Source organism: Microcebus murinus, chromosome 6, assembly GCF_040939455.1.
Source record: "Microcebus murinus isolate Inina chromosome 6, M.murinus_Inina_mat1.0, whole genome shotgun sequence".
NCBI classification, from domain to species: Eukaryota; Metazoa; Chordata; class Mammalia; order Primates; family Cheirogaleidae; genus Microcebus; species Microcebus murinus.
In genome coordinates, this window is record NC_134109.1 from 11,588,659 (window position 1) to 11,613,076 (window position 24,418).

Below are 24,418 nucleotides of genomic sequence, written 5' to 3' on the forward strand. Positions count from 1 at the left end.
CAGATTACAAAATGTGACTAAATAGACAGCACAAATAATAGCCCTATAACTATTAAAGAAATTATATTCATAACATAAAATCTTTATAAATTCATAACATAAAACTTTCTCTCAAAGAAAACTGCAAGTCCAGATGTTTTCACCAGTGAATTCTATTAACCATTTAAAGAATAAATAATATAAATGCTATATAAACTCTTTCAGAAACTAGAATAGAAACACTTCCCAACTCATTTTATGAGGTCAGCACTACTTTGTAAATAGAACCAGATGAAGACATCACAATTAAAGAAAACTAAATCAATATCTCTCATAAATGTAGGAGCTAGAACACTCCAAAAAAACTTAGAAAATTAAATCTGGCAATATAATGCAACATGAAATTTATTCCAGGAATGCATGGTTGGTTTAAAATTGAAAAGCAGGCCGGGCGCTGTGGCTCACGCCTGTAATCCTAGCTCTTGGGAGGCCGAGGCGGGTGGATTGCTCAAGGTCAGGAGTTCAAAACCAGCCTGAGCAAGAGCGAGACCCCGTCTCTACTATAAATAGAAAGAAATTAATTGGCCAACTGATATATAAAAAATTAGCCGGGCATGGTGGCGCATGCCTGTAGTCCCAGCTACCCGGGAGGCTGAGGCAGAAGGATCACTCGAGCCCAGGAGTTTGAGGTTGCTGTGAGCTAGGCTGACGCCACGGCACTCACTCTAGCCTGGGCAACAAAGTGAGACTCTGTCTCAAAAAAAAAAAAAATTGAAAAGCAAATCAATGTAATTTACCATATTAACAGAATAATAGGAGAAAATCTTATGATCATCTCAATAGAAAGCGAAAATGCATTTGACCAAAATTGACATTCATTCATGAGTAAAACTCTCAGCAAACTAAGAACAGACAGTAACTTCCTCTGTCTGACAAAAAAGCATCTATGAAAAACATACAGCTAACATCATGTTTAATGGTGAAAGTCCAAATACTTTCCTCCACAGATTGGGTGAAAAAACAAGCATCTACTCTCAGAATTTGTATTCAATATAAAACTAGAGATATGAAGAAATGCAATGAAAAAAAGAAGGAGGGAAAGGAAGGAAGGAAGGAAGGAAGGAAGGGAGGGAGGGAGGGAGGGAGGGAGGGAGGGAGGGAGGGAGGGAGGGAGGAAGGAAGGAAGGAAGGAAGGAAGGAAGGAAGGAAGGAAGGAAGGAAGGAAGGAAGGAAGGAAAAATGGAAGGAAGGAAAAAAGGAAGGAGGGAAGGGCAGAGGTAGAAAGAGAAAGAAGGAAGGGAGAGAGAAAAAGGTATATAAATTAGAAAGGAAGAAGAAAAATTAAAAATTATTTGCAGAGAGAATAATGTATTAATATGTAGAAAATCTTAAGAAACTTACAAAAAGCTACAAAAACTAATAAGTGAATTTAGGAATGTTTCAGGATACAAAGTTGATATACAAAAATCAATTACGTTTCTATATAGCATCAACAAACAAGTAAAATGTTTAAAAATTGTTAAACATTATTTATAATAGCATTCAAAATCATGAAATATTTAGGAATACCTTTAAGAAAATATTTGTAAGATCTGTACACTGAAAACTAGCAAATATTGCTCAGAGAAATTGAAGAAGACCTAAATAAATGAATAGATATGCCATCATCATGGATGAGAATATTCAATATTGTTAAGATGTCAATTCTCCCCAAATTAAACTATATGTTCAATGTAATTCCATTCAAAATCCAAGTAAGTTGTTTTGTAGAAATGACAAGCTGATAGTAAAATTTATTTGAAAGTGAAAAGATGCTAACATAGCCGAATTTTTAAAAAGAATAAATCTGGAGGATTTATACTCCTTGACTTCAAGATACAAAGCTACAGTAGTCAAGATCATGAGATATTGCTGTAAGGATAGACAATGAGACAAAATATAGAGTTTAGGAAGCCATACATATGTGGCCAATTATTTTTAAACAAAAGAGTAAAAGGAATTCAATGTGGAAAGGGTACTCATTTCAACAACTTGAACAGAAACAACTGGACATCCTTATGGGGATATTATATTATATTATGTTATCTCCCATCATATGCAAAAATTAATTCCAAATGTATTAAAAACTTAAATGCAAATTTTCAAACGATGAAAGTTTTAGAAGCATAGGAGAATACCTTTACCTGAATTTATAACCTTAGGAGAGACTAAAGAAAGAACCATAAGAGAAAAAAATGATAAATTTATCAAAATTTAAAATTCCTACTCTGTGAAATACCTAAAAAGGAAAGTCCCTGGCTGACAGAACATATCCCATGTTAACACAAGTCTTCTACTTTGAACATTAAGTAAGATAATAAGATAAGCACCCCAATTTAAAAATGGGCAAAAACTTCTTTGATAACTTCATAGACGCAAAAAAAGATATCCAAGTGACCAATAAGCACCTGAAAAGATGCTTATCATCATTATTCATCAGAAAAATGCAGATTAAACAACATGATGTTACTACATGGCCATCAAATTTTCTACCATTAAAAAAACTGATGATCCCAAGTGTTGACAATAATGTAGAACAGCTCCCACACATTGCTGGAGGAAGTGTAAACAGTACAACCACTTTGGAAGAACCACCTATAACATTAAACATATACTTACCTTGTGATCCACCATTTTCACTGCTAGGTATTTATTAAGCGAAATAAATACATATCTTCACAAAAACACTTTTACATGAATGTTTATAGTTTCAGTCATAATAGCCAAAAATGCTCATCAAGACGTGAATGAACAAACTGTGATATGTCCATACTATGCAACAATAAGAAGAAATGAACTACTGATGTGCCAACATGGATAAATCTCAAAAACATTACCCTGAATCAAAGAAACGGATAAAAAAAAATGTACACATCATATGATTCCATTCATATGAAATCCTAGAACAGGTAAAACTAATCTATATTGACAAAAACGGGATTAGTAGATGCTTATAGTAGGGGGCAGTGTGGTGGATTGATTGAAAAGAGAAACAAGAGATCATTGTAGAATGAAGGAAATGTTCTATATTTTGATTATAGTGTTGGTTATAATACAATAGTACGTGCAACTGTCAAAAGTTATCAAACTCTGTACTTAAAATGAGTCATTTTATTGGCATAAAAATTATACCTCAATACAATTGATTTTAAAAGGAAAAAACTGAAGGACCAACCAAATGTATACATTTAAGAAAAGGAAACATTATACTGAAGACTGAGAGGAAACACATGTCTGAAAATGATCTAGTCTATGAATCAGTAGATTTTAGGAAAGCATGTGGCATCTGCAACATGATGCAAGAACATACAGCCTTGATAAAAACAGGAGTAGAAAGTCATAGAAATTCTGAGTAAAACAGGAAACTAATGTCAAGGGATAAAAACAGATTTGAATAAGATATATAATAAGTGTTAGCAAACTAAAAATAAAATGGCAAAATTAGAAACCCTCATGGAAAGCAACTGACTGGGGGGTGAAGATATCAAGCATATTATGGGTACACCAATATGAGAAGCTAAGAATATAAAGGGAAAGATAAATATATGAAAATAGTGGTTATAATAGCTACAGAGCACAGAAAAAGAAAATCTGACTTAACAATTATAGGAATATACCAAAACAATCAGAAGAAAAGCAATATATAATAATACTTTAAATAAAAATGATTGAAAACTTCATTAGTGAGAAATTTCCTAAAAAAGGATCAGAATTTGCAGATTCAATGTGCTCTTCACATTACAGGCAAAAATTAAGAGGCCGGGCGCGGTGGCTCACGCCTGTAATCCTAGCACTCTGGGAGGCCCAGGCGGGCGAATTGCTCAAGGTCAGGAGTTCGAAACTAGCCTGAGCAAGAGCGAGACCTCGTCTCTACTATAAATAAAAAAGAAATTAATTGGCCAACTAATATTCATAGAAAAAATTAGCCGGGCATGGTGGTGCGTGTCTGTAGTCCCAGCTACTCGGGAGGCTGAGGCAGGAGGATCACTTGAGCCCAGGAGTTTGAGGTTGCTGTGAGCCAGGCTGACGCCACGGCACTCACTCTAGCCTGGGCAACAAAGTAAGACTCTGTCTCAAAAAAAAAAAAAAAAAAAAAAAATTAAGGAGAAGAAATTCATATCTAGACATATTTAGAACAACTTATTTTTAAATAAAATAAATGTCTCCAAGTATCAAGAAAAACAAAGGGATTCCTATAAAAGACAAAATCACACAGGTCTGAAATTTCTCTTCATAACTCTAAATGCCAGAGAGCAAGGAAGCAATATTTACATATTTTTCACAGTGAAGCTGTCTTCTTTCACATGTAAAGCAATAGAAAGACTTTTTAAAGTATGCTTGCAGTCACAAAAATAAACAAATAATGTATTTTCCACTGTTGGAAATATTACGGAAGAAAATCTGGGTTTCATTTCCAGAAACGACAGACAAGATCATCCAAGCTGATTCTCCTACTGACAACAACTAGGAAAAATGGAAAAGATCAAAAACAAAACAACAAAAACCAGAGAGCTTTACGGGAGAATCACGGGGTCATGATCCAAAAAACGGAGTAAACATTGGGAGGTGGATCTGTCGTTTGAGGCCATTCTTCCTCACTTTGCCTACTTTTCTTTCTGCCAATTCTACAAGATGAGCAAGTTTCAATAGACTAAGAACTAGTCTAGGAACTAGCAAAACAAAAATTGGAATTCAGGGACCACCAAGAAGTGGGAGATCTGAAAATCGCCTGAGACTGTGAGTTGGGGGGTCCCAAAAGGCCAAAACCTAGGAGAAAAGGTGAACCAGAAGTACGCCAACCCTCACAGGGGCTGAAGGTCAGCCTCAAATCATCTCTGAGCTGCATGAAGGTGACCTGGATTGTTAGTGTCTATAGCTGCTCACCAGAAGCAAAAGCAAATTCTCTCTGAATCTCAAATTAGTTTTATAGTTTTTATATCTAATGTCTTATACACATCAAAAAATAACCATACATACAAGAAGACAAGAAAACAAAAGAAACAGCACACTATATAATCAGAATCTCCAGGGATCCAGAATATAGAGTTATCAAAAGCAGATTTTAGGTTGGGTGCGCGGTGGCTCACGCCTGTAATCCTAGCACTCTGGGAGGCCCAGGCGGGCGAATTGCTCAAGGTCAGGAGTTCGAAACTAGCCTGAGCAAGAGCGAGACCTCGTCTCTACTATAAATAAAAAAGAAATTAATTGGCCAACTAATATACATAGAAAAAATTAGCCGGGCATGGTGGTGCATGTCTGTAGTCCCAGCTACTTGGGAGGCTGAGGCAGGAGGATCACTTGAGCCCAGGAGTTTGAGGTTGCTGTGAGCTAGGCTGACACCATGGCACTCACTCTAGCCTGGGCAACAAAGTAAGACTCTGTCTCAAAAAAAAAAAACAAAAAAAAACAGATTTTAAAATAACTATGCTTAATATGTTCTAAAAAGTAAAAAAGATAAGTTAGACAATACCATCAAAGAACCGGAATATATATATATGCACACACACACACACACACACACACATATATATATCAAATGGAAATTCTAGAACTAAAAAATATAATATGGGGGTGGGATTAGGGGAATGTTGGTCCAAAGATACAAAACTTGAGGGAAAAAAACCTATATAATAACCAAAATTAAGAATATAATTGGGAAGCTAAAGAATTTGTGAATAGGAAGACAGAAAAAAGATGCATCATGAAACACAGAAAGATGAAAAGGGGAGGGGAATACAAAATATATGCATAGGATACATGAGGGAAAGTCTAACATGTGTCATTGGAATTCCAGAAAGAGGGATGAGAATACGGCAGAAGCTACTTTTGAAGAGGTAAAGAAACTTCCAGTCACAGCCATTGATAGAAAACCTGGTATTGGACTTATCCTTGCACTGGAAAAAAATGTATAAAGCGACTGGTTTCAGACAGTGGGCATAGAATTTAACACAAGGCTGCCAATCCTTTTTAAAAGAAAAGTAAAGCATACAAGTTAAGTTCTACATTCACCTTGGCTTTCTGCCTGGTGACATTTTCAAACTGCAGCAAAGGGGAATGGAGCTCCATAAGAAATAAGCATTTTTGATGGGTAAGGAAACAGATTTCCAGTGGGTAGGGAAATCAGAATAAAGCAATGCTAAAGCAGATGAAAGTGGTGGGCAAATGCGCAGAATAGAGGGAAGCTGCAGAGAAGAGGTGTCACAAATCTGTGCAAGGGTGCCCCTCAGGTCCTTGGCCTAATACTAAACTGCATGTGCCCAGAGAAAAATTCTGCAAGGACTGCAGAAAACACCTGCTCAATGGCTGAAAGCTGAACACATTTTTAGAGGTCACACTGTGCTAGGGATACACTGTATTTCCAATGTTGTCAAAGTGAAGAACTTTGGAGAACACACCAGGAATTCAGGAGATAATAGATAAGTCACACCTTAGGAATGAAGACCATGCTCTAGGCCTAGGTTAACAAATTTGTGGGCATAGAGTTGTTCACAGTATTCCTTTATTACCATTTTAATGTCTATAGGATCAATAATGATGACCTCTAGTTCCTTCTGGTTTTTTTGTTTGTTTGTTTTTTGAGACAGGGTCTCACTCTGTTGCCCAGGCTGGAGTGCAGTGGCGTCATCATAGTTCACTGCAACCGTGAACTCCTAGGCTCAAGCAATCCTCCTGCCTCAGCTTCCCGAGTAGCTAGGTCTACAGGCATGCACCACCATGTCGGACTAACTTTTTTATTTTTTGTAGAGATGGGGGTCTTGCTCTTGCTCAGGCTGGTCTCAAACTCCTGACCTCAAGCAAGCAGTCCTCCTGCCTCAGCCTCCCAGAGTTCTAGGATTACGGGCATGAGCCACTGTTTCCTTTCTGATACTATACATTTGTGCCTTCTCTCTGTTTCTCTTTTTTTAGGGTAACCTGGCTAGAAGTGTATCAGTTGTATTGATATTTTTTAAAAAAACAGCTTTTTGGTTTTGTTGATTTTCTCTATTGTTTTCCTGTTTAAAATTTTACTGAAGTTTTTTCTAATTTTTATTATTTATTTTCTTATCTTGCTTTAGCCCTATATTGTTCTTCTTTCTCTGGTCTCCTAAGGTAGAAGTATAACATTGATTTTAGACATTCCTTCTTTCTAATCCATTTCTTTAATGCTATAAATATCCTTCTAAGCACTGTTATCACTATATACCACTAATTTTGGAGATAATGCTATAGGAGTAATAGTAATGCACTAGGACTAAAGTCAAAACTGAAATATACCTGGCCTAACAAATTGTAAAACTAAGCCCTTGAGAAGGATGTGTGGGTGGGATGGGTAATAAACAGAAATGGGTTAATAGGTAAAACATACAATTAAATAAATAGAAGGAATAAGTTTATAATGTTTTATAGCAGGGTACAGTGACTATAGTTAAAAGCAATGTATTTTTTTTTTTGACAGTACTGAGCTGCTGATAGCAATGTATTTTATACTTCAAAATAGCCAGAAGAGGGGACGTGAAATGTTCCTAACACATAAAAATGATAAATACTTGAGGTGATGAACACCCCAAATACCATGCTTGATCATTACATAGTCTATGCATGTAACAAAATATCATATGTAGTCTATAAATATAAACAAATAAAAAAATTTTAAAAGACCAGAAGCCAAGAAGATTTTATTTTTCATGAAATCTGAAATGTTAAAATATAAATAAATAAATAATGAAACTAAGCCTTGACAGAAGAGGGTGATCCACCAGTAACTTCATTCTAGCAAATACAAAATACAAATACAATCCTTTTTAGAGGAAATGAAATAGTCCAGAGTCTCTACAATATAGTCTTTAAAATACCCATCATACAATAAAAAATTTACAAGATATGTGAAACTGCTAGAAAATGTGCCCCATAATCAAGAGAAAGAGAGTCAAAAGAAGGTGAGATTAGGAATAAGGATTTTAAAATATGTTAAACAATATAGAGAAATAGATCATTCATATAAAAATTCCAAGAGAGAAATGAAAACTCTAAAAAAGAATAAAAAGAAAATTCTAGAACTAAAAAATAGAATGCTTAAAGTTAATAATTCATTGGATGGTCTTTTTAAAAAAAGTTAGACACAACAAAAGGATCAGTGAACTTGAAGACAAGTTAATATAAATCCAAACTAAAGCACAGATAAACTTTTTTTATTAAAAAGAATGAAGTATCTGAGACTTCTGAGAAAATATAAAATATTTTTTAAAGTCCCAGAATGAGAAGAGAAAAAGAAAAGGGTGGAATAAATATTTGGAGAGGATAATGTCTCAAATTTTCCCAAAACTAATGAAGAACATGAAACCACAGATTTAAGAAGTACAGCAAACCTCAAGCAGAATAAATACAAAGACCACCACACTTACGTAGATCCTAATGAAAATACTAAATACCAAACATAAGGAGAAAATCTTTTTTTTTTTTTTTTTTTTTTTTTTTTTTTGAGACAGAGTCTTGCTTTGTTGCCTAGGCTAGAGTGAGTGCCATGGCATCAGCCTAGCTCACAGCAACCTCAAACTCCTGGGCTCAAGCGATCCTTCTGTCTCAGCCTCCCAAGTAGCTGGGACTACAGGCATGTGCCACAATGCCCGGCTAATTTTTTCTATATATATTAGTTGGCCAATTAGTTTCTTTCTATTTATAGTAGAGACGGGGTCTCGCTCTTGCTCAGGCTGGTTTCGAACTCCCGACCTCGAGCAATCCGCCCACCTCGGCCTCCCAGAGAGCTAGGATTACAGGCGTGAGCCACCGCGCCCGGCCTAGGAGAAAATCTTTAAAAGAGGCGGAGAAAAATACACGTTACAATCAGAGATGCAGTCATAAGAATTATATATAATTTCCTATCAGAAATAATGAATTGACATCTTTAAAGAGTTACATGAGAAAAGCCTTGTATATTCCTCTAATTACAATGGAATTACAGTAGATTTCAAAACAAAAAGATAACTGGAACACAAATATTTGAAAATTAAAGCACATTGTCCTTAATAACACAGGCAAAGAAAGATATAGCAATAGAAATGTTTTAATATTTTTAAATAAGTACTAGTAAAAACACAATGTATTAAAATTTGTGGGATGCAGGTAATGTAGAGCTTAGAGGGAAATTGGTAATTTTAAATGGATAATTGGAAAATTTTTAATGTCAATAATCAACAATCTAAGCTTTTACTCCAAGGAGCTAAAACAAAAGAGAAATTAAACTCAAGAAAATTAAAGGAAGAAAATAGTAAAGATAAAGGCAGGAAGCAATGATATACATAAAGGATATAACTTGTATTATTTTTTTCTGTTTTTTGTTTGTTTTAGTTTACCTAAGTATTTGATAAAATTTAGCACCCATTAAGGATAAAAGCTGTAAGGCAACTGGAAATAAGTGAAGCTTCATAAAACTTACAGAAAGGAGATCTGCAAAACCCTACAGCTTAATACTTTATGGCAAAATATTCCCTAAAGTTAGGAATAAAGCAGTGATATCCATTCTTATCAGTTCTGTCAACAGGGAAACAAAGGAAAAAACACAGCACTATACGGTATAAAGATTGGAAAGGAAGTAGCACAGATGGTACTATTGTCTACATAGATAATCCAACTAATCAACAAACTACTAGAACTAATAACTGAATTTAGCAAACTCATGGGATAAAATATTGATATGTAAAAATCAATTGGATTTCTTTATGCTAGCAATAAACAGTTGAAAATTTAATTTTAAAATAATGCCATTTATAATAGCATCAACAAATTCAAACACCTAGGAATTAATTTAATGAAAGAAATGTAAGAAATCTACACTGAAAAGTATAGAGCACAACAGAGAGATAGAGCTGGAACCCATTCTACTAAGTGATATATCTCAAGAATGGAATGGGTGGGAGGAGAAAGGGGGGACATGGGCAATATACATAACCTTAACATTTGTACCCCCATAATATGCTGAAATAAAAAAAGAAAAACCTAATGGAGAGATATACCATATTCATGGATTAGAAAATACAATATTGTTAAGATATCAATTCTTTCTACATGAAACCATAGGTTTAACACAATCCAGATCAAAATCCTAGCATGATTATTTGTGGCAGAAATTGAAAGCTGATACTAAATTTTTATGGAAATGCAAAGGACCTAAAATAGCCAAGATGATCAAAGAAAAAGAATAAAGTTAGAGATTTGAACTGATTTCAAAAGTATAAAGTATAATTATTTAACATAGTTTTATTGGTATACAAATAAAGAGATACAGGTTGATGAAACAAAATAGAGACTGGATAAATACTCACATACATATGACCAAGGTGCCAATACAATTCAAAGGGGAAAGGATCATCTTTTCAACAAACGGTGCTAAACAATCCATAAGGAGATGAATGAACCAACCCGCCATACACAAAAAATTAAACTTAAGAAGGATCATAGACCTAAATGTGCAAGATAAAACTATAAAGCTTCTGGAAAGAGAATATCTTTACAACCTTGGAGAAGGCAAAGGTTTCTTAGACACGAAAATATAGGCATTGACCATAAAAGAAAAAAAAATGATAAATTTGATTTTATCAAAAGTCAAAACTCATACTTATCAAAAGACACTGTCAGGAAAGTAAAACAACAACCCCCTGACTGGAATAAACTATTTGCAATATGTAAGTCTGACTCATATCAGACTAAATAAAGAACAACTACATATCACAAAAAAAAGACAACACAATTAATAATGGGAAAAAGACGTTATCTGGTATGTTACAAAATAAGATAGCTGAATGACCAATAAGTATATTAAAATGTGCTAAACATAAATAACCAGAGAAATGTAAACTAAAACCATCAGATACACACCCACCAGAATTGCTGGCTAAATTTTTTTTTCTTTGAGACAGACTCTCATTCTGTCACCCTGGGTAGAGTGCAATGGCCTCATCAGCTCACTGCAACCTTGAACTCCTGGCCTCAAGTGATCCTCCTGCCTCACCCTCTGGAGTAGCTGGGTCTATAGGTACCTGCCACCACACCAGCTAATTTTTTCTATTTTTGGTAGAGAAGGAGTTTCACTCAGGCTTGTCTCGAACTCCTGACCTCAAGTGATCCTCCCACCTCGGCCTTCCAGAGTGCTAGGATTACAGGTGTGAGCCACCGGGCCTGGCCAGAATGGCTAAAATTAAAAACAGATAGAATTGCAAGTGTTAGTTAGAGTGTAGCGCAACTGCAACTCTTATGCATTGTTGAATGAAATGTTAAATGGCATAAACACTTTAGAGAATTGTCTGCAAATTTCTTATAAACCCTACAATCCAGCAAGTGCATTCGTAGGTATATACCCAAGAGAAATAAATGCATATGTCCACAAAAGACACTTAAGATGTTCATAGATATTTTATGTATATTGGCCAAAAACTGGAAATAATCCAAATATGCATCAATAGGAGAGTCGATAAACAAACTGTGGCATATCCATGCAATAGAATATTTACTTAGAATAAGAACTACTAATATCTCAACAACGTGGATTAATCTCAGTAACATTATGCTGACTGAATGAAGTCAGACATGAAAAAATACATACTGTTTGATCTCCATGTATACGAACACCTGAATTAGATAAATATATGAATTATGTAGAAACCAGAGTGGTGATTGCCTCAGGGTAGGAGAAGGGAGTGCTGATTGGAAGAGGCATACCATTACTTTCTGAGGTAACAGAAACATTCTATTTCCTTTATCTGGGTAATGATTATGTGAGTATGATACATTTGCCATAACTGAACCAGCTGTACACTTGATACCTGTGCATCTAACTATATGCAAAATATACTTTAAAAAGCACTGTTATCACTAACTAAAGAGAGATAATGACTGACAATTTTCCAAAGCGACAAAAGACATCAAGCCAAAGATCAAGAAATCCTATTAACCCCCCAAAAGATAAATATAAATAATAACATAACTATTTATATCATAATAAAGCTGCCAAAATCAGAAATAAAGAGAAACAAAATCTTTTTGGAGACAGAGTCTCACTCTGTTGCCTGGGCTAGAGTGCCGTGGCATCAGCCTAGCTCACAGCAACCTCAAACTCCTGGGCTCAAGCAATCCTTCTGCCTCAGCCTCCCGAGTAGCTGGGACTACACGCATGTGCCACCATGCCCAGCTAATTTTTTCTATATATTTTTAGTTGTCCAGCTAATTTGTTTCTATTTTTTAAGTAGAGATGGGGTCTCACTCTTGCTCAGGCTGGTCTCGAACTCCCAAGCTCAAACAATCCGCCTGCCTTGGCCTCACAGAGTGCTAGGATTACAGGCGTGAGCCATCGTGCTTGGCCAAGCAAATTTTTAAAGGAAGAAAAAGGCAGTTTACCTTCACCAGAGGAATAACTGACAACTGAATTCCCAATAGAAACCAAGAAAATGAAAATATTATAAAATAACTTCAAAGTTATGCAAATAAAATGACTGCCAATCAAGAATTGTACACACCAAGAAAATATCCTTGAGAAATACAGGTAAAACAGACATTTTCAGACAAACACTAACTATGAAAATTAATTCCCAGCAGAATGGCACTAAAGGAAATATAAATGGATATTATTAAAGAAAAAATTTCAATCGCAGATAGGAACTTAGAGATACAAAAAAGGAAAAAGAACAAGAAAAAAAATCTAATGAATACTGACTGCATAGAACAATAATAATTATGTTACTATATATCATAATATTCACATAAATATCATAAAGCATAGCATGAAAGTCAGGAAGGAGTAAAAGGAGTTAAAATATTTTGTCACTTTACAGGAAATGTAAAAGCACTATTTTATACCGTACACTAATAAGTCAAGAACGCATGGTATAACCTTTAAGGCAATGATAAAAAAATATAGTAGAGGACTGAATAACTCACTAGTACAAAGATGGGATGATGAAATATTTAAATATACTTAGCATAAAAGAGACATAAAGGAGAAGAAAAAAGAAACAAACAGAAAAGCTGGAAAAATAGAAAACAATAGAAAATTGTGGATTTAAAACCAAATATATCAGTAATTACATTACAGATATATGGGCTAAAAATGCTCCAATTAAAAGGCAAAAATTATGAACTTAAAAAAAGAGCATGAACTATATGCCTCTTACAAAACACACATGAAATATAAGAATACAAAAGAGTTGAAAAGAAAAAGTTATACCATACAAACACTTGTGAAAGCTGGTGTAGCTATATTAGTTTAAGATAAAGTAGATTTTAACACAAAAAGCATTATGAGAGATAAAGACACCCATTTCATAATGGTAAAAGTTTCATTTACTAGGAAAATAGTGCATTCCAAATTCATATTCACTTAATAATGCAGTATCAAAATATATACAACAAATGTTGACAGAATTACAAGGAAGGCTAGACAAATCCACAATCACAGTAAAAGATTTTAACATTCCACTCTTGGTAGTGGATAGAAGAAATAGACAAAAATGCAATGAGGATATAGAAGATTAGAACTACATAATTAACAAATTTGGTTTAATTGACATATATGGAACACTGTACAAACAACTGCCAAATACAAGTTCTTCTTAAATACACAGAAACATTTACAAAAATGACCATATACTCAGCCCTAAAGAAAGTGTGAACAATATCAACAGAATAAAATAATACAAAATATCTTATCTAACCACAGAGAAATCAAGCTATAAATCATCCATCTACATCACCCATGGGTCAAAAAAGAAGCCATGAAGGAATTTAGAAATCAGCAGAGCACAGGAGGTTTTAGCCATTATGATATGACAAGAAGATATAAAAGCATTACAGATTAAAAAGGAGACATTGAGCTTTTATTATTCAACAATAATATAGATGTGCACATTTAAATAATTTTTAAATAAAATTACCATGATCATTTATTAGAATTAAAAGTGATTTAGCAAGGCTGTTGAATACAAGACCAACATATTAAAATTAATCGCTTATCTACATATTGGCAACAAAGGGTTAGAAAATGTAATTTTTAAGAGATATATCATTGACAATAACATTAAAAAAATACTTAGGAATAAACTACATGAGACACATGTAAGACATCTACAGAGAAAACTATAAAACAGCATTGAGGACAACTAAAAAAAAAAGCCTAAATAAATGAAGAAATATACCATGTTCATGGATTGGAAGACTCAATACTATAAAGATGTCAATTCCCCAAACTGACCATTATGCCAACATAGATTCAAGATAATCCCAATCAAAACCCTAGCAATTTAGGTGTTTGTTTGTGTATGCTTAACAAACTTTTTAACTAAGCAAAGAGCTAGGAACAGGCAACATATTCTTGAAAGAGAAGGAGAAAGAACAGAAAGAGGAGGAAGAAGGTGAGGAAAAGGAAAAAAAAGAGAGCAGCAATAACAGAAAAGAGGAAGGACTTGCACTGCTGAATATCAAAGTTTATTATTAAGCTACAGTAATCAAGACAGTATGGTATGAGTAAAAGGAAAAATATACCAATTGAACTAAATCCAGAGACAGAACCATCCTTAAAGAGACACTTGATTTAGGTCTTAAATGGTATTACAGAGCAGTAAGGAAAGAATAGTATTATTGATAAATGATGCTGAGTCAACTAGCTATCCATGAGAGGAAAAAATTGACCATTACCTCATACCACATAGAAAAATTAATTCCAGATGCATCTAAAAGATAATAAAGATTATAGAATATAAATATATATATATTATATATATAATTTGGGAGTAGGAAAGGATTTTCTTAGGATACATAAAGGACTAAACATAAATAAAAAGATTGCTAATTTTATTACATTAAAAATAACTTCAAGGCCGGGCGCTGTGGCTCACGCCTGTAATCCTAGCTCTTGGGAGGCCGAGGCGGGCGGATTGCTCAAGGTCAGGAGTTCAAAACCAGCCTGAGCAAGAGCGAGACCCCGTCTCTACTATAAATAGAAAGAAATTAATTGGCCAACTGATATATATATAAAAAATTAGCCGGGCATGGTGGCACATGCCTGTAGTCCCAGCTACTCGGGAGGCTGAGGCAGAAGGATCACTCGAGCCCAGGAGTTTGAGGTTGCTGTGAGCTAGGCTGATGCCATGGCACTCACTCTAGCCTGGACAACAAAGCGAGACTCTGTCTCAAAAAAAAAAAAAAAATAACTTCAGCTGACAAAAGACATCATTAAGAGAGTATAAAATAAGAGATATTTACAACATATATAATTGATAAAGATTATATAAAGAAGAGAGCCAAATGACCCATAAATATATGAAAAAGTATTCAACTTTGTTAGTAATCAGGGAAACACAACTTATAACCACAATAAGATACTTCTACACACCCTTGAAAATGGCTAAAATTTTAAAAATTAAGAAAACAAAGTATTGCCCAAAATGTGGAATATAAAAAAGAACTCTCATACACTCTTAATGGGAGTACAAATTAGTACAACTATTTTGGAAAGCTGTTAGCCATTATCTATTTAAGTTGGATATATGCACACCCTCTGATCCAGCAATTCCACCTTAGGCATATACCTAACAACATGTATGCATGTGTGCACCAAAGGATATATAGAAGGATGTTTATAGCAACATTATTTATAATAGCCAAAAAGTGGGAACAACCTACACATCCATCAGTAACAAAATGGATAGGTAAACTATGGTACACTCATTTAGTAGAACATATACGGCAATAAAAATGAACAAAGTACAGTTATCCTCAACACCATGAACAAATCTCACACACACACACATGCGCACACACACACACACACAAATAAATAATGAATGGTTCTACTTCTAGAAAATTCAAAAACAGACAAAACTAATCTCTGGTGTTGGAAGTCAGGTCAGTAGTTACCTTGGGGTAGGAGAAGGAGGTAATCTTCAACAGGGAGCATATGGTGGGAGGTCTTCCACCCACACTTACAATTTGTGTTTTTCTGACTGTATATAATGTACCAGCAAAAAAGTTTTAAAATTTTTCTAATTATGTAGAGAGAAAATCAAGAAAATAATAACATATCTAAGAACTCAATAATGGGGGAAGTTATAACAAAAGGACTGGTAGACTTTCTTGTACTTAACTTACATACAACTCAAAAATCTGAAAGTACTAATGTGGGGTTAGATATTTGGTACACTAGACCAAAGTTTAATCTTGCAGTACCATCTTGAGTTAGTCTCTACCTCCTTTTACAAAAATCTCTATCTTAGAAAGGTATGTCTCATGCCACATTTTTTGTGCCATAGTTCAAATGAAAACTAAAACAATAACTGGGCTATTCTTTGCTAACAAAGCCCAAATCACTTACTAGTTGGGAAACTGTAACAATAAAATTGCTAAATAATTTCTTTCTCCCCCACAGAATCAGAGCTGCATAGAACAACATAATGGATATTTTCATTGTCAAGAAACTTAAGTTATAATTTTTCTCATTTTTTTAACAGGAGAAAAACAATTTTAATTATGTACATTTGCATGGGAGTCCCACAAAAATATGAGACTCCAATTATTTGCATCTTTAAGACTCATACTTAGGCCGGGCGCGGTGGCTCAAGCCTGTAATCCTAGCACTCTGGGAGGCCGAGGCGGGCGGATTGCTCAAGGTCAGGAGTTCAAAACCAGCCTGATCGAGACCCCGTCTCTACTATAAATAGAAAAAAATTAATTGGCCAACTGATATATATATAAAAAGTTAGCCGGGCATGGTGGCGCATGCCTGTAGTCCCAGCTACTCGGGAGGCTGAGGCAGAAGGATCACTCGAGCCCAGGAGTTTGAGGTTGCTGTGAGCTAGGCTGACGCCACAGCACTCACTCTAGCCCGGGCAACAAAGCGAGACTCTGTCTCAAAAAAAAAAAAAAAAAAGACTCATACTTAATGACCAAAACAACTGGAGGAATTGTTGTTGCTGATATATACTAATAAACCAAAAAGAGGCAAACACTGTAGATCACCAAATCGTTATTTGATCTTCTTCATATGAGCTATTAATATTCCTATCATAACTATGTTTAAAAAGCAATGTATAATTTATGTATACATATATGTATAGTTAAGATTATGGTGAGTTACTAACAACTATTAAATCTATATGTGTTCATAGTATTATTCTTTAGACATTTCTGTGTTTGACATTTTTATAATAAAAGGCTGTGGGGGAGCCTTGTATAATTATATATAATATGATCTTAATTTTATTTATAAATGTGCATCAAAAACTGGAGAGAAATATATCAAAACGTTAAAAATGGTCATTTCTGAGTGGTGGGGTTTTTACCTCCTTACATATTGCAAAAATTTTTCTATAAGCAAATTTGCCTTTTATAAAAAAAATTTACTTTTTAAAGAAGAAATACTATAAATAACTGGGAAAACACTCAAAAGTTGTTGGTACCTAAGAAAGCATTTCATTTTGAGTTTCCAAGCCCACAAAATCCCGTCTCCATATAATTTGTATAATTAAGAATATTCGGGGCTAGGGTGCCATCTAAATATTGTTAATATTAAGAATATTAGGGGTTGTGGTACCATCTAAATCAGGCGTCCTCAAACTACCGCCTGCGGGCCACATGCAGGTGTTTTTGCCCGTTTGTTTTTTAACTTCAAAATAAGATATGTGCCGGGCGCGGTGGCTCACGCCTGTAATCCTAGCTCTCTGGGAGGCCAAGGCGGGTGGATTGCTCAAGGTCAGGAGTTCAAAAGCAGCCTGAGCAAGACCAAGACCCCGTCTCTACTATAAATAGAAAGAAATTAATTGGCCAACTAATATATACAAAAAAGAATTAGCCGGGCATGGTGGCGAATGCCTGTAGTCCCAGCTACTTGGGAGGCTGAGGCAGGAGGATTGCTTGAGCCAGGAGTTTGAGGTTGCTGTGAGCTAGGCTGAAGCCACGGCACTCACTCTAGCCTGGGCAACAAAGCGAGACTCTGTCTCAAAAAAAAAAAAAAAAATCCTTCAGCAGAAACATAAATCAGGTCCACGCCCATTGGTATGTCTTTCATTGTGACAGGAATTGCAGAAAATTTCTAATGCTCTAGCTAAAGTTTCATCAAAGAACTGAATTAACAACAGTGATGGAACACTGTTAGAGTAGAAAAATGTGGGGTTCAAATTCAAGATGTGCCCCTTAATTATCAGTGTGAATTTAGGCATGTTACTTAAACTCTGTGTTTCACTCCTCATCTATAAAATTGAAATGAGAAAACCTATTTCCCAAGATTTTTGTAAGAGTTAACTAAGAAAATATCTGTAAAACCTAATATGGTACCTGGTCTATAAATTGTGTTCAACTAGGAGAAAGCTAAAAAATGAGATAAGATAATAAGCAGCGGGGTCTGACAAGCAGCTAGCACTGGATAAAGAGTAAATATGAATCAGAATGATTTTTTTCCATAATCTTTTGTTTCTTACACAGAATGCCATGGTCTACTAGAATGGGAGATCTAAGAGAGCTAGTGGCTAAGACAGTTCCTGGCAGGCGGCGGGCACATGGTACACACGGACCAAAGAGTGAAAGTATGGACATAGGATCGCAAGGGTGGACTGAGAACGGATGCCCTTCTTACACAGAGACATCTTGGTCAGATGGCCCAGGAGAAGACGAAAGAGCTGCTCTGGGCTTAGGCACAGGCTGAGCTATTTCAGTAAAGACAGGTTTGCCTGGCTCTTCCCAGAGGGTATGGCCACAGGGGTCAGTGGAAATAGCTGTCAGTTTGCTGGGCTTCTGGGATTCCCTGGAGGCAAATTTCATCAAATGGCTTTTCCAGTTAAAACCTGTTTCCCTCTGCTCTTAGGGTAAAATCCAAACTCTTTGACAGGCTCTATCAGCCTTTCTGTTCACCTCTGGCTACTCTTCTCCTCTCATTCCAATGTCTGGCTGCATTTGACTTTTTTCTAGCCCTAAATGCTACCATGCTATCTTTTGCCTCCAAGTCTGGACCCAGGCAGTTTGTTTTGTGTCTCAAACTCATATTTTATCCGCTCCTGGCACACTTCCTTTCTGCCACCTACTGTGTACATATCCTTCCGGTATCAGCTTAAACATCACTCACTTGAGAAACCTTCCTTAACAAATACCCATCCCCAAACTCACCCTGCATTAGCGGGACGTTAGACCCATCCCATGTGTTCCCGCAGCTCTCTGTGCTTGCTCTACCTTAGCACTTACTAAGCTGTAAAGGCAGTTTCTGGGTCTTTCCCCCACAACTAGAATGTAAGCTCAAAGTTTTTAAAGAGTTTAGTCTGTTTTGTTCCCTGCTTTACCACTAGTGCCTAGAATAATGTCTGACTAATAGTGGACACCCATAAATATTTGTTGAATAAAATGAGTGAATTTCCATATCTAGATTATGATACAGTAGTAAACTCCATGAGGTATGGTTGTGTATCATTAACAAAAAGTACAGTTCCTGGCACATAGTAGTTACTCGTCAAATATTTATCAAATAAATAAGCTTTATTTGACACTGATTACCCATTCATATCTCATTTAAGTGCTCATTTCAGGGATTTAATGAGAAAGAGTGTCATATGTTTTAGTTGTTTCACCTTTTATTCTATTAACGCTTCCAAATTTTTTGCTGCTTTTACATTCAAATTATTCATTAGCAACTTAGCAACACTTAAACATTCTCTACTATCAATGATATAAAACACCAATGATATCAATTTCCAATTTTAAAAAGTTTACTTACTACCTACCTTCATTGCCTTATAAATGTTATTGTTACCACTTATCGTAAGGTTTAGAACAATCCCAAGGGCCTAAAAGCCCAAACGACAGGTATCAGTATCTAAAATTTCACTAGACCTGAAATCTTTCATCAGGAACATAAATCAGACACCTGAATTCAATTAAATCCCCTAGAAACCACCTTATATCACCTTTGTAAAGATGAGTGATGCCCACAAATAAGTAGATTCTCAAAACATCAGTATACTATCCCACAATAACTTGAATAAAGGCTAACCTTGTAAAAAATATCCACCTCTTCTAATTCTAAAAAAAAATATGTCTATGATTAAGTGGGGCAAGAAGGTGGGCAGGGCATCAGAAACTCCGTTAGCCATGGGTTTCTTCCTTGATTTTATAATATGTAAATATAAACAACCTAGGACCTCGAGTTTGTTTGTTTGTTTGTTTGTTTTGCAGGGCCTTTTGGTAGATCTCTGTCATTATATTTAAGGTTAATGTTTACTTCTTATTATTAACTACACCAACATTCATCCCTTGTTGACTCTTGCTGAGCAACTAGGCTATCAGAGTCATTTATTAATAATTTGTATTTAGTGCATAATCTGGTAATGCTGAAAGTGCTGTAAGCAAGCCTTCTTATCAGAGCAGAATTAGCCAGTTGGGTTTTTTGCTAAATGATGAGCAAATCTGCAGCATCACTCTCACCACTCATGCCTTTGCAGTGATTAATGTCAGCAAGACCGAAGACCCTAGGCCAGTCGTATAGCAAATGGGCTTGGAACTTAGGCAATTTGCTCGGATGTCATAAATACTTTTGAAATTGATTTTAATTCATTCATTTTTAAACCACTTAGTTTCAGAAAGGATTTATGACCATATCTAAAGGCACAATAAATATAATCCAGCAAGATGATATATATATATATATAAATAGGTGAGGCAAATGTGGCAGAAGAGAAATAAAGGTGGGGTGTCACAGGGCTATTCTCTTCTTACCTGTGTACTGCAACCCCCTGTACTCGCTTATTGCCCCAGGAGGTTTTAAATTGGGCCAGTAGTGGAAAAGCATTTGCACAGCTGGAGGTTTCACTTGTGAAGGCCCATAAGCGATCACATACAAAAGATCCTAAAGGGAACAGGAAACATATTTTAACTTAGCATTGTCAAATAAAAATAAAGGTAGCTAATTCAATATTACCAAAGCAGTGAAAATTCCAGTGGAGGGGATAAGGTAGGTGATTTCCCTGGAATCACATCCAGGTGCTCTTCATAGATTAGATCAAATTAAAACATTATTAATTATTATTTATTTATCTGGTCCTTCCATAAATGAGCCCCTCAGGTAGAGTTCAAAGTATACTATCTTTTAACAAACTCTTCGTTAACCAGATTAATGTTTAAAAAAAGATTTTAGAATAGAATAATAAAGGGGGCCAACACTACATTTTAAAAAATACTTTCCTAATCATACTTCTTAACAATTCACATCTCCTATTTGAAAGAAGACAGATTCTCAAGTGACCTTTCAAATCAGATAAAATAATTTGTCAGGCAATATAATATTCACTTAATCCCAAGAATAAAATATATCCAATTACTTTATTTGTCAAGACACTGTGTTCTTAAAGTATCATATCTGCTCTAAATGATAAATAATTAACCAGTAAAAAATTATAGGTTCTGCCACATCAAAATAATAAAACACATCAATAAATCTGTTTAAACAACAATTTTAATCTACAAACAATTTTTGCTATATGATATAAATTAAGTTTGTGACAATAGGTTAAATTCGACCCAAAACTTACTTTCCAGACTTCTTGTTTATATTTCATGAGGCATTCCAGTAATTGACAATGATACACTGTAAGAAAGAAAATATATTTGTGCATGAAATGTAAATACCCAGACAAAATATCTTTTGAAATATAATAATCTACTTTAGTATGACTTTTCACTCTAATCATGAAATTATAAATGACTTATCGCCATATGTTCATACTTTTCAAAAATCATATAAGCCTTTGACTTTATCAAGCTTTATTCCAATGTCCTTGAGAAGTATTTCATGTATCATATTAACAAAAGAAATATTTTTTAAAGTCCCTAATAATCATACTTCTATAACATAAATTTGTATCAATGTAATCAAGAAGTACATAGGAAAAAAACACTAACCCAACAGGATCATAATAAAAGCTCACATTTATTAAGCATTCATTATGTGCCAGCTATTGTACTAAAAGCTTTATACTTATTATCTCACAACCACCATGTTATACTTAGGAAACTGAGGCTTAGTTTCCTAACTTCCCCAAGGTTAGATGAATAGCAAGTGGCAGACTGATGGATTAGAATGGAAGTTTCAGCATTTGATCATCAACTCTATCTTATAAAGGAATTTTTCAAAGCTACACAACAGCAAGCTCCCTTGATTTGCCTATCTTCACTTGGGGAAGAAAGATGCTTTCATTCTAGTTAGATGCCTATTTGATACCTTCCCTAATCTATATTCCAAGCCTATCATGACACTGAAACAACCTCAATTTGTTCATCAATGACCTCCGTGTTGTTCAATCCCATGGACATTTTTCAGACTTCGTCTTACTCGACTTTTCAGCATCATTCAGTCCTGCTGACTACTGTCTCCTTTTTAAAACACTCTCTTCCCTTGGCTTCATACATGACATGACCCTCTCCTATCACCTGCGGTGGGCCCTATTATTGCTACTCAACTGCTATCAACAATCCTTTCTTCCTTGTCCATCTGCCATTACACAGACTACAAAAGAAAGACGCTTTCCCAGACTCCTTGGCAGCAAGGGATGGCCATGTGACTCAGTGCTGGAGAGTAAGACTTACGAGACAATCTACTGCAGAGCTCCTGAGACATCTATTTTCCTCTCCGATAAAAAGAAAGAGGTGCACCAAGAGACCTTTCTGTAATGACCCTGCCTGATCCTATTACCTGGTTTTGGATGTGGTTGTATGAGGCTATAACCTCCACTATGGTAGCCACTTTGGAAGCATGAGGGGAAGTCCAAGAGAAACACAAAGATGTCATCTCAGCCCCCTGATGCTGTGGAGCTACCTTTAAGACTTCCTATTAAGTAAAGAGCAAATGTAAATGTACATTTATAGCCTCTGTTTGTCAGTCCAAGACATTCTAAGAGATACAACCTCTCTATCCCCTTGGCAAGCTCATCCTCTTCCATTTAGCCATTATCTGTTGGAGTTCCTGAAGGGCTGGCCATAGAACCACTCCACATTCCATTCTATGCTCTCTCCTGAGCAATCTCACACTCATATACAGCTGCAGTAACCATCTCTACGCAATTCAGTGAGGGTTTACTGCACGCTTATATGTAGGCCCAGTTCATTACCTCTAGGCCAAAGTTGTGTTTACCTAATTACCATCTCCTCGTAGATGTCTCATAGATGCTTTGAACAACACATCCAAAATGGGTCTCATGGTCTCCCTCAGAAGCCTGACCTTCTTCCAGTGCATCCTGTATCCATGAGTGGAACCATTATGCATCCAGTTGGTGAATCCAGAAGCCCACCATATGAAGAATGTCCTCAAGTGCTACCAATTTTACCTCCTGACTAGGTCTCAGACAGATCCGCTCTTCTCAGTTTCAATTGCCCCTCCCTTTGACATGCATAGACAAATGCAGTGACCTCCTCAGTCAGTCTACATCCAGTCCGGCTCCTTTTCAATCTGTTCTCAACAGCAACCAGGTAGATACACATTCATCTCACTTAGAGCCCTTCAGTGGCTTCCCATTAGACTTGGGACAAACACAGGCCCCTAACACAGAGCCCACGACATCCTGCACGTTCTGGCCCACGGAACTCTAAGTCTAATGGCACACCAGCACCCTCACCCTGAGTTCCACCTGATCCTGCAGCCCCACCCGTTTGCCAGACCCCCTCCTGACACAAGGTTCCTCTGCCCAAAGCACCCCCACCTTGTACGCCTTGTTAACGCTACTCATCCTTCAGTCCCCAGACCAAAGTTTAGGTCCTCAGAGAAGTCCCCCGCTACCACCCCGATAAAAGCAAAATCCCCTTTTATAGAGTCCTTGTAGCACAATGTACTTGAAGCACTTGTCGCAACTGAAACTTTACGCTTAATTTGATAACTAGGTGATTAATGTCTCCTCCCCTCCCTCAACCATATAATAAGTTTCCTGACATGAGGGCAGGGGTCATATCGTTTCACTAACTGTGGTGCCCCCATGCCTGGCACATAGTAAGAGATACTTAGTGACCTTTTATTGTATAGTCACTCGAGAATTGGAATTTTGTACTTAAGCCATCATTGAGGTCTCAAGTACAGATGGTCCAGTGTCCTTTCTCTTACACACGGGCCTCTGTATGAATCTTGTTCAGAGTCCTCTGACTGCCCCCCAAACACACTTGGATGGTCCCTTTGTTTAAACTGCTTCCCCCACCCACAATGCCCTGTCTACCCTGTCAATCAAAACCTGTCCATTCTTTAAGACTTACCCTTTGCTCAAGTGGCACAAGGTCTTTTCTGATCATTTCAACCCATAGAGTGCTCTTCTTCTGATGAACTAACACTGTCTATAGTTTTTGTTTGCTACTTTCCATGTTCTGCTTTACATTATTAACTGATGATTTATGTGAATATACCTGATCGTCCCAGTTAGACCTA

The 24,418-nt window shown here is 35.9% G+C and overlaps 1 protein-coding gene across 11 annotated transcripts in view; it reads right to left on the minus strand.

The window, feature by feature from the left end:
• Positions 1-24,418, minus strand: part of UNC79 (unc-79 subunit of NALCN channel complex) — a 228,979-nt gene that overhangs the window by 144,829 nt on the left and 59,732 nt on the right. For all 11 annotated transcript variants that reach the window (XM_012738600.3, XM_020285613.2, XM_012738594.3 and 8 more), the window contains 2 exons: positions 21,546-21,601; positions 20,734-20,863 (listed from right to left, as the gene is read on the minus strand). In XM_012738600.3, coding sequence (XP_012594054.2) covers positions 20,734-20,863; positions 21,546-21,601 — 186 coding nt within the window. The remainder of the gene's footprint in view (positions 1-20,733; positions 20,864-21,545; positions 21,602-24,418) is intronic.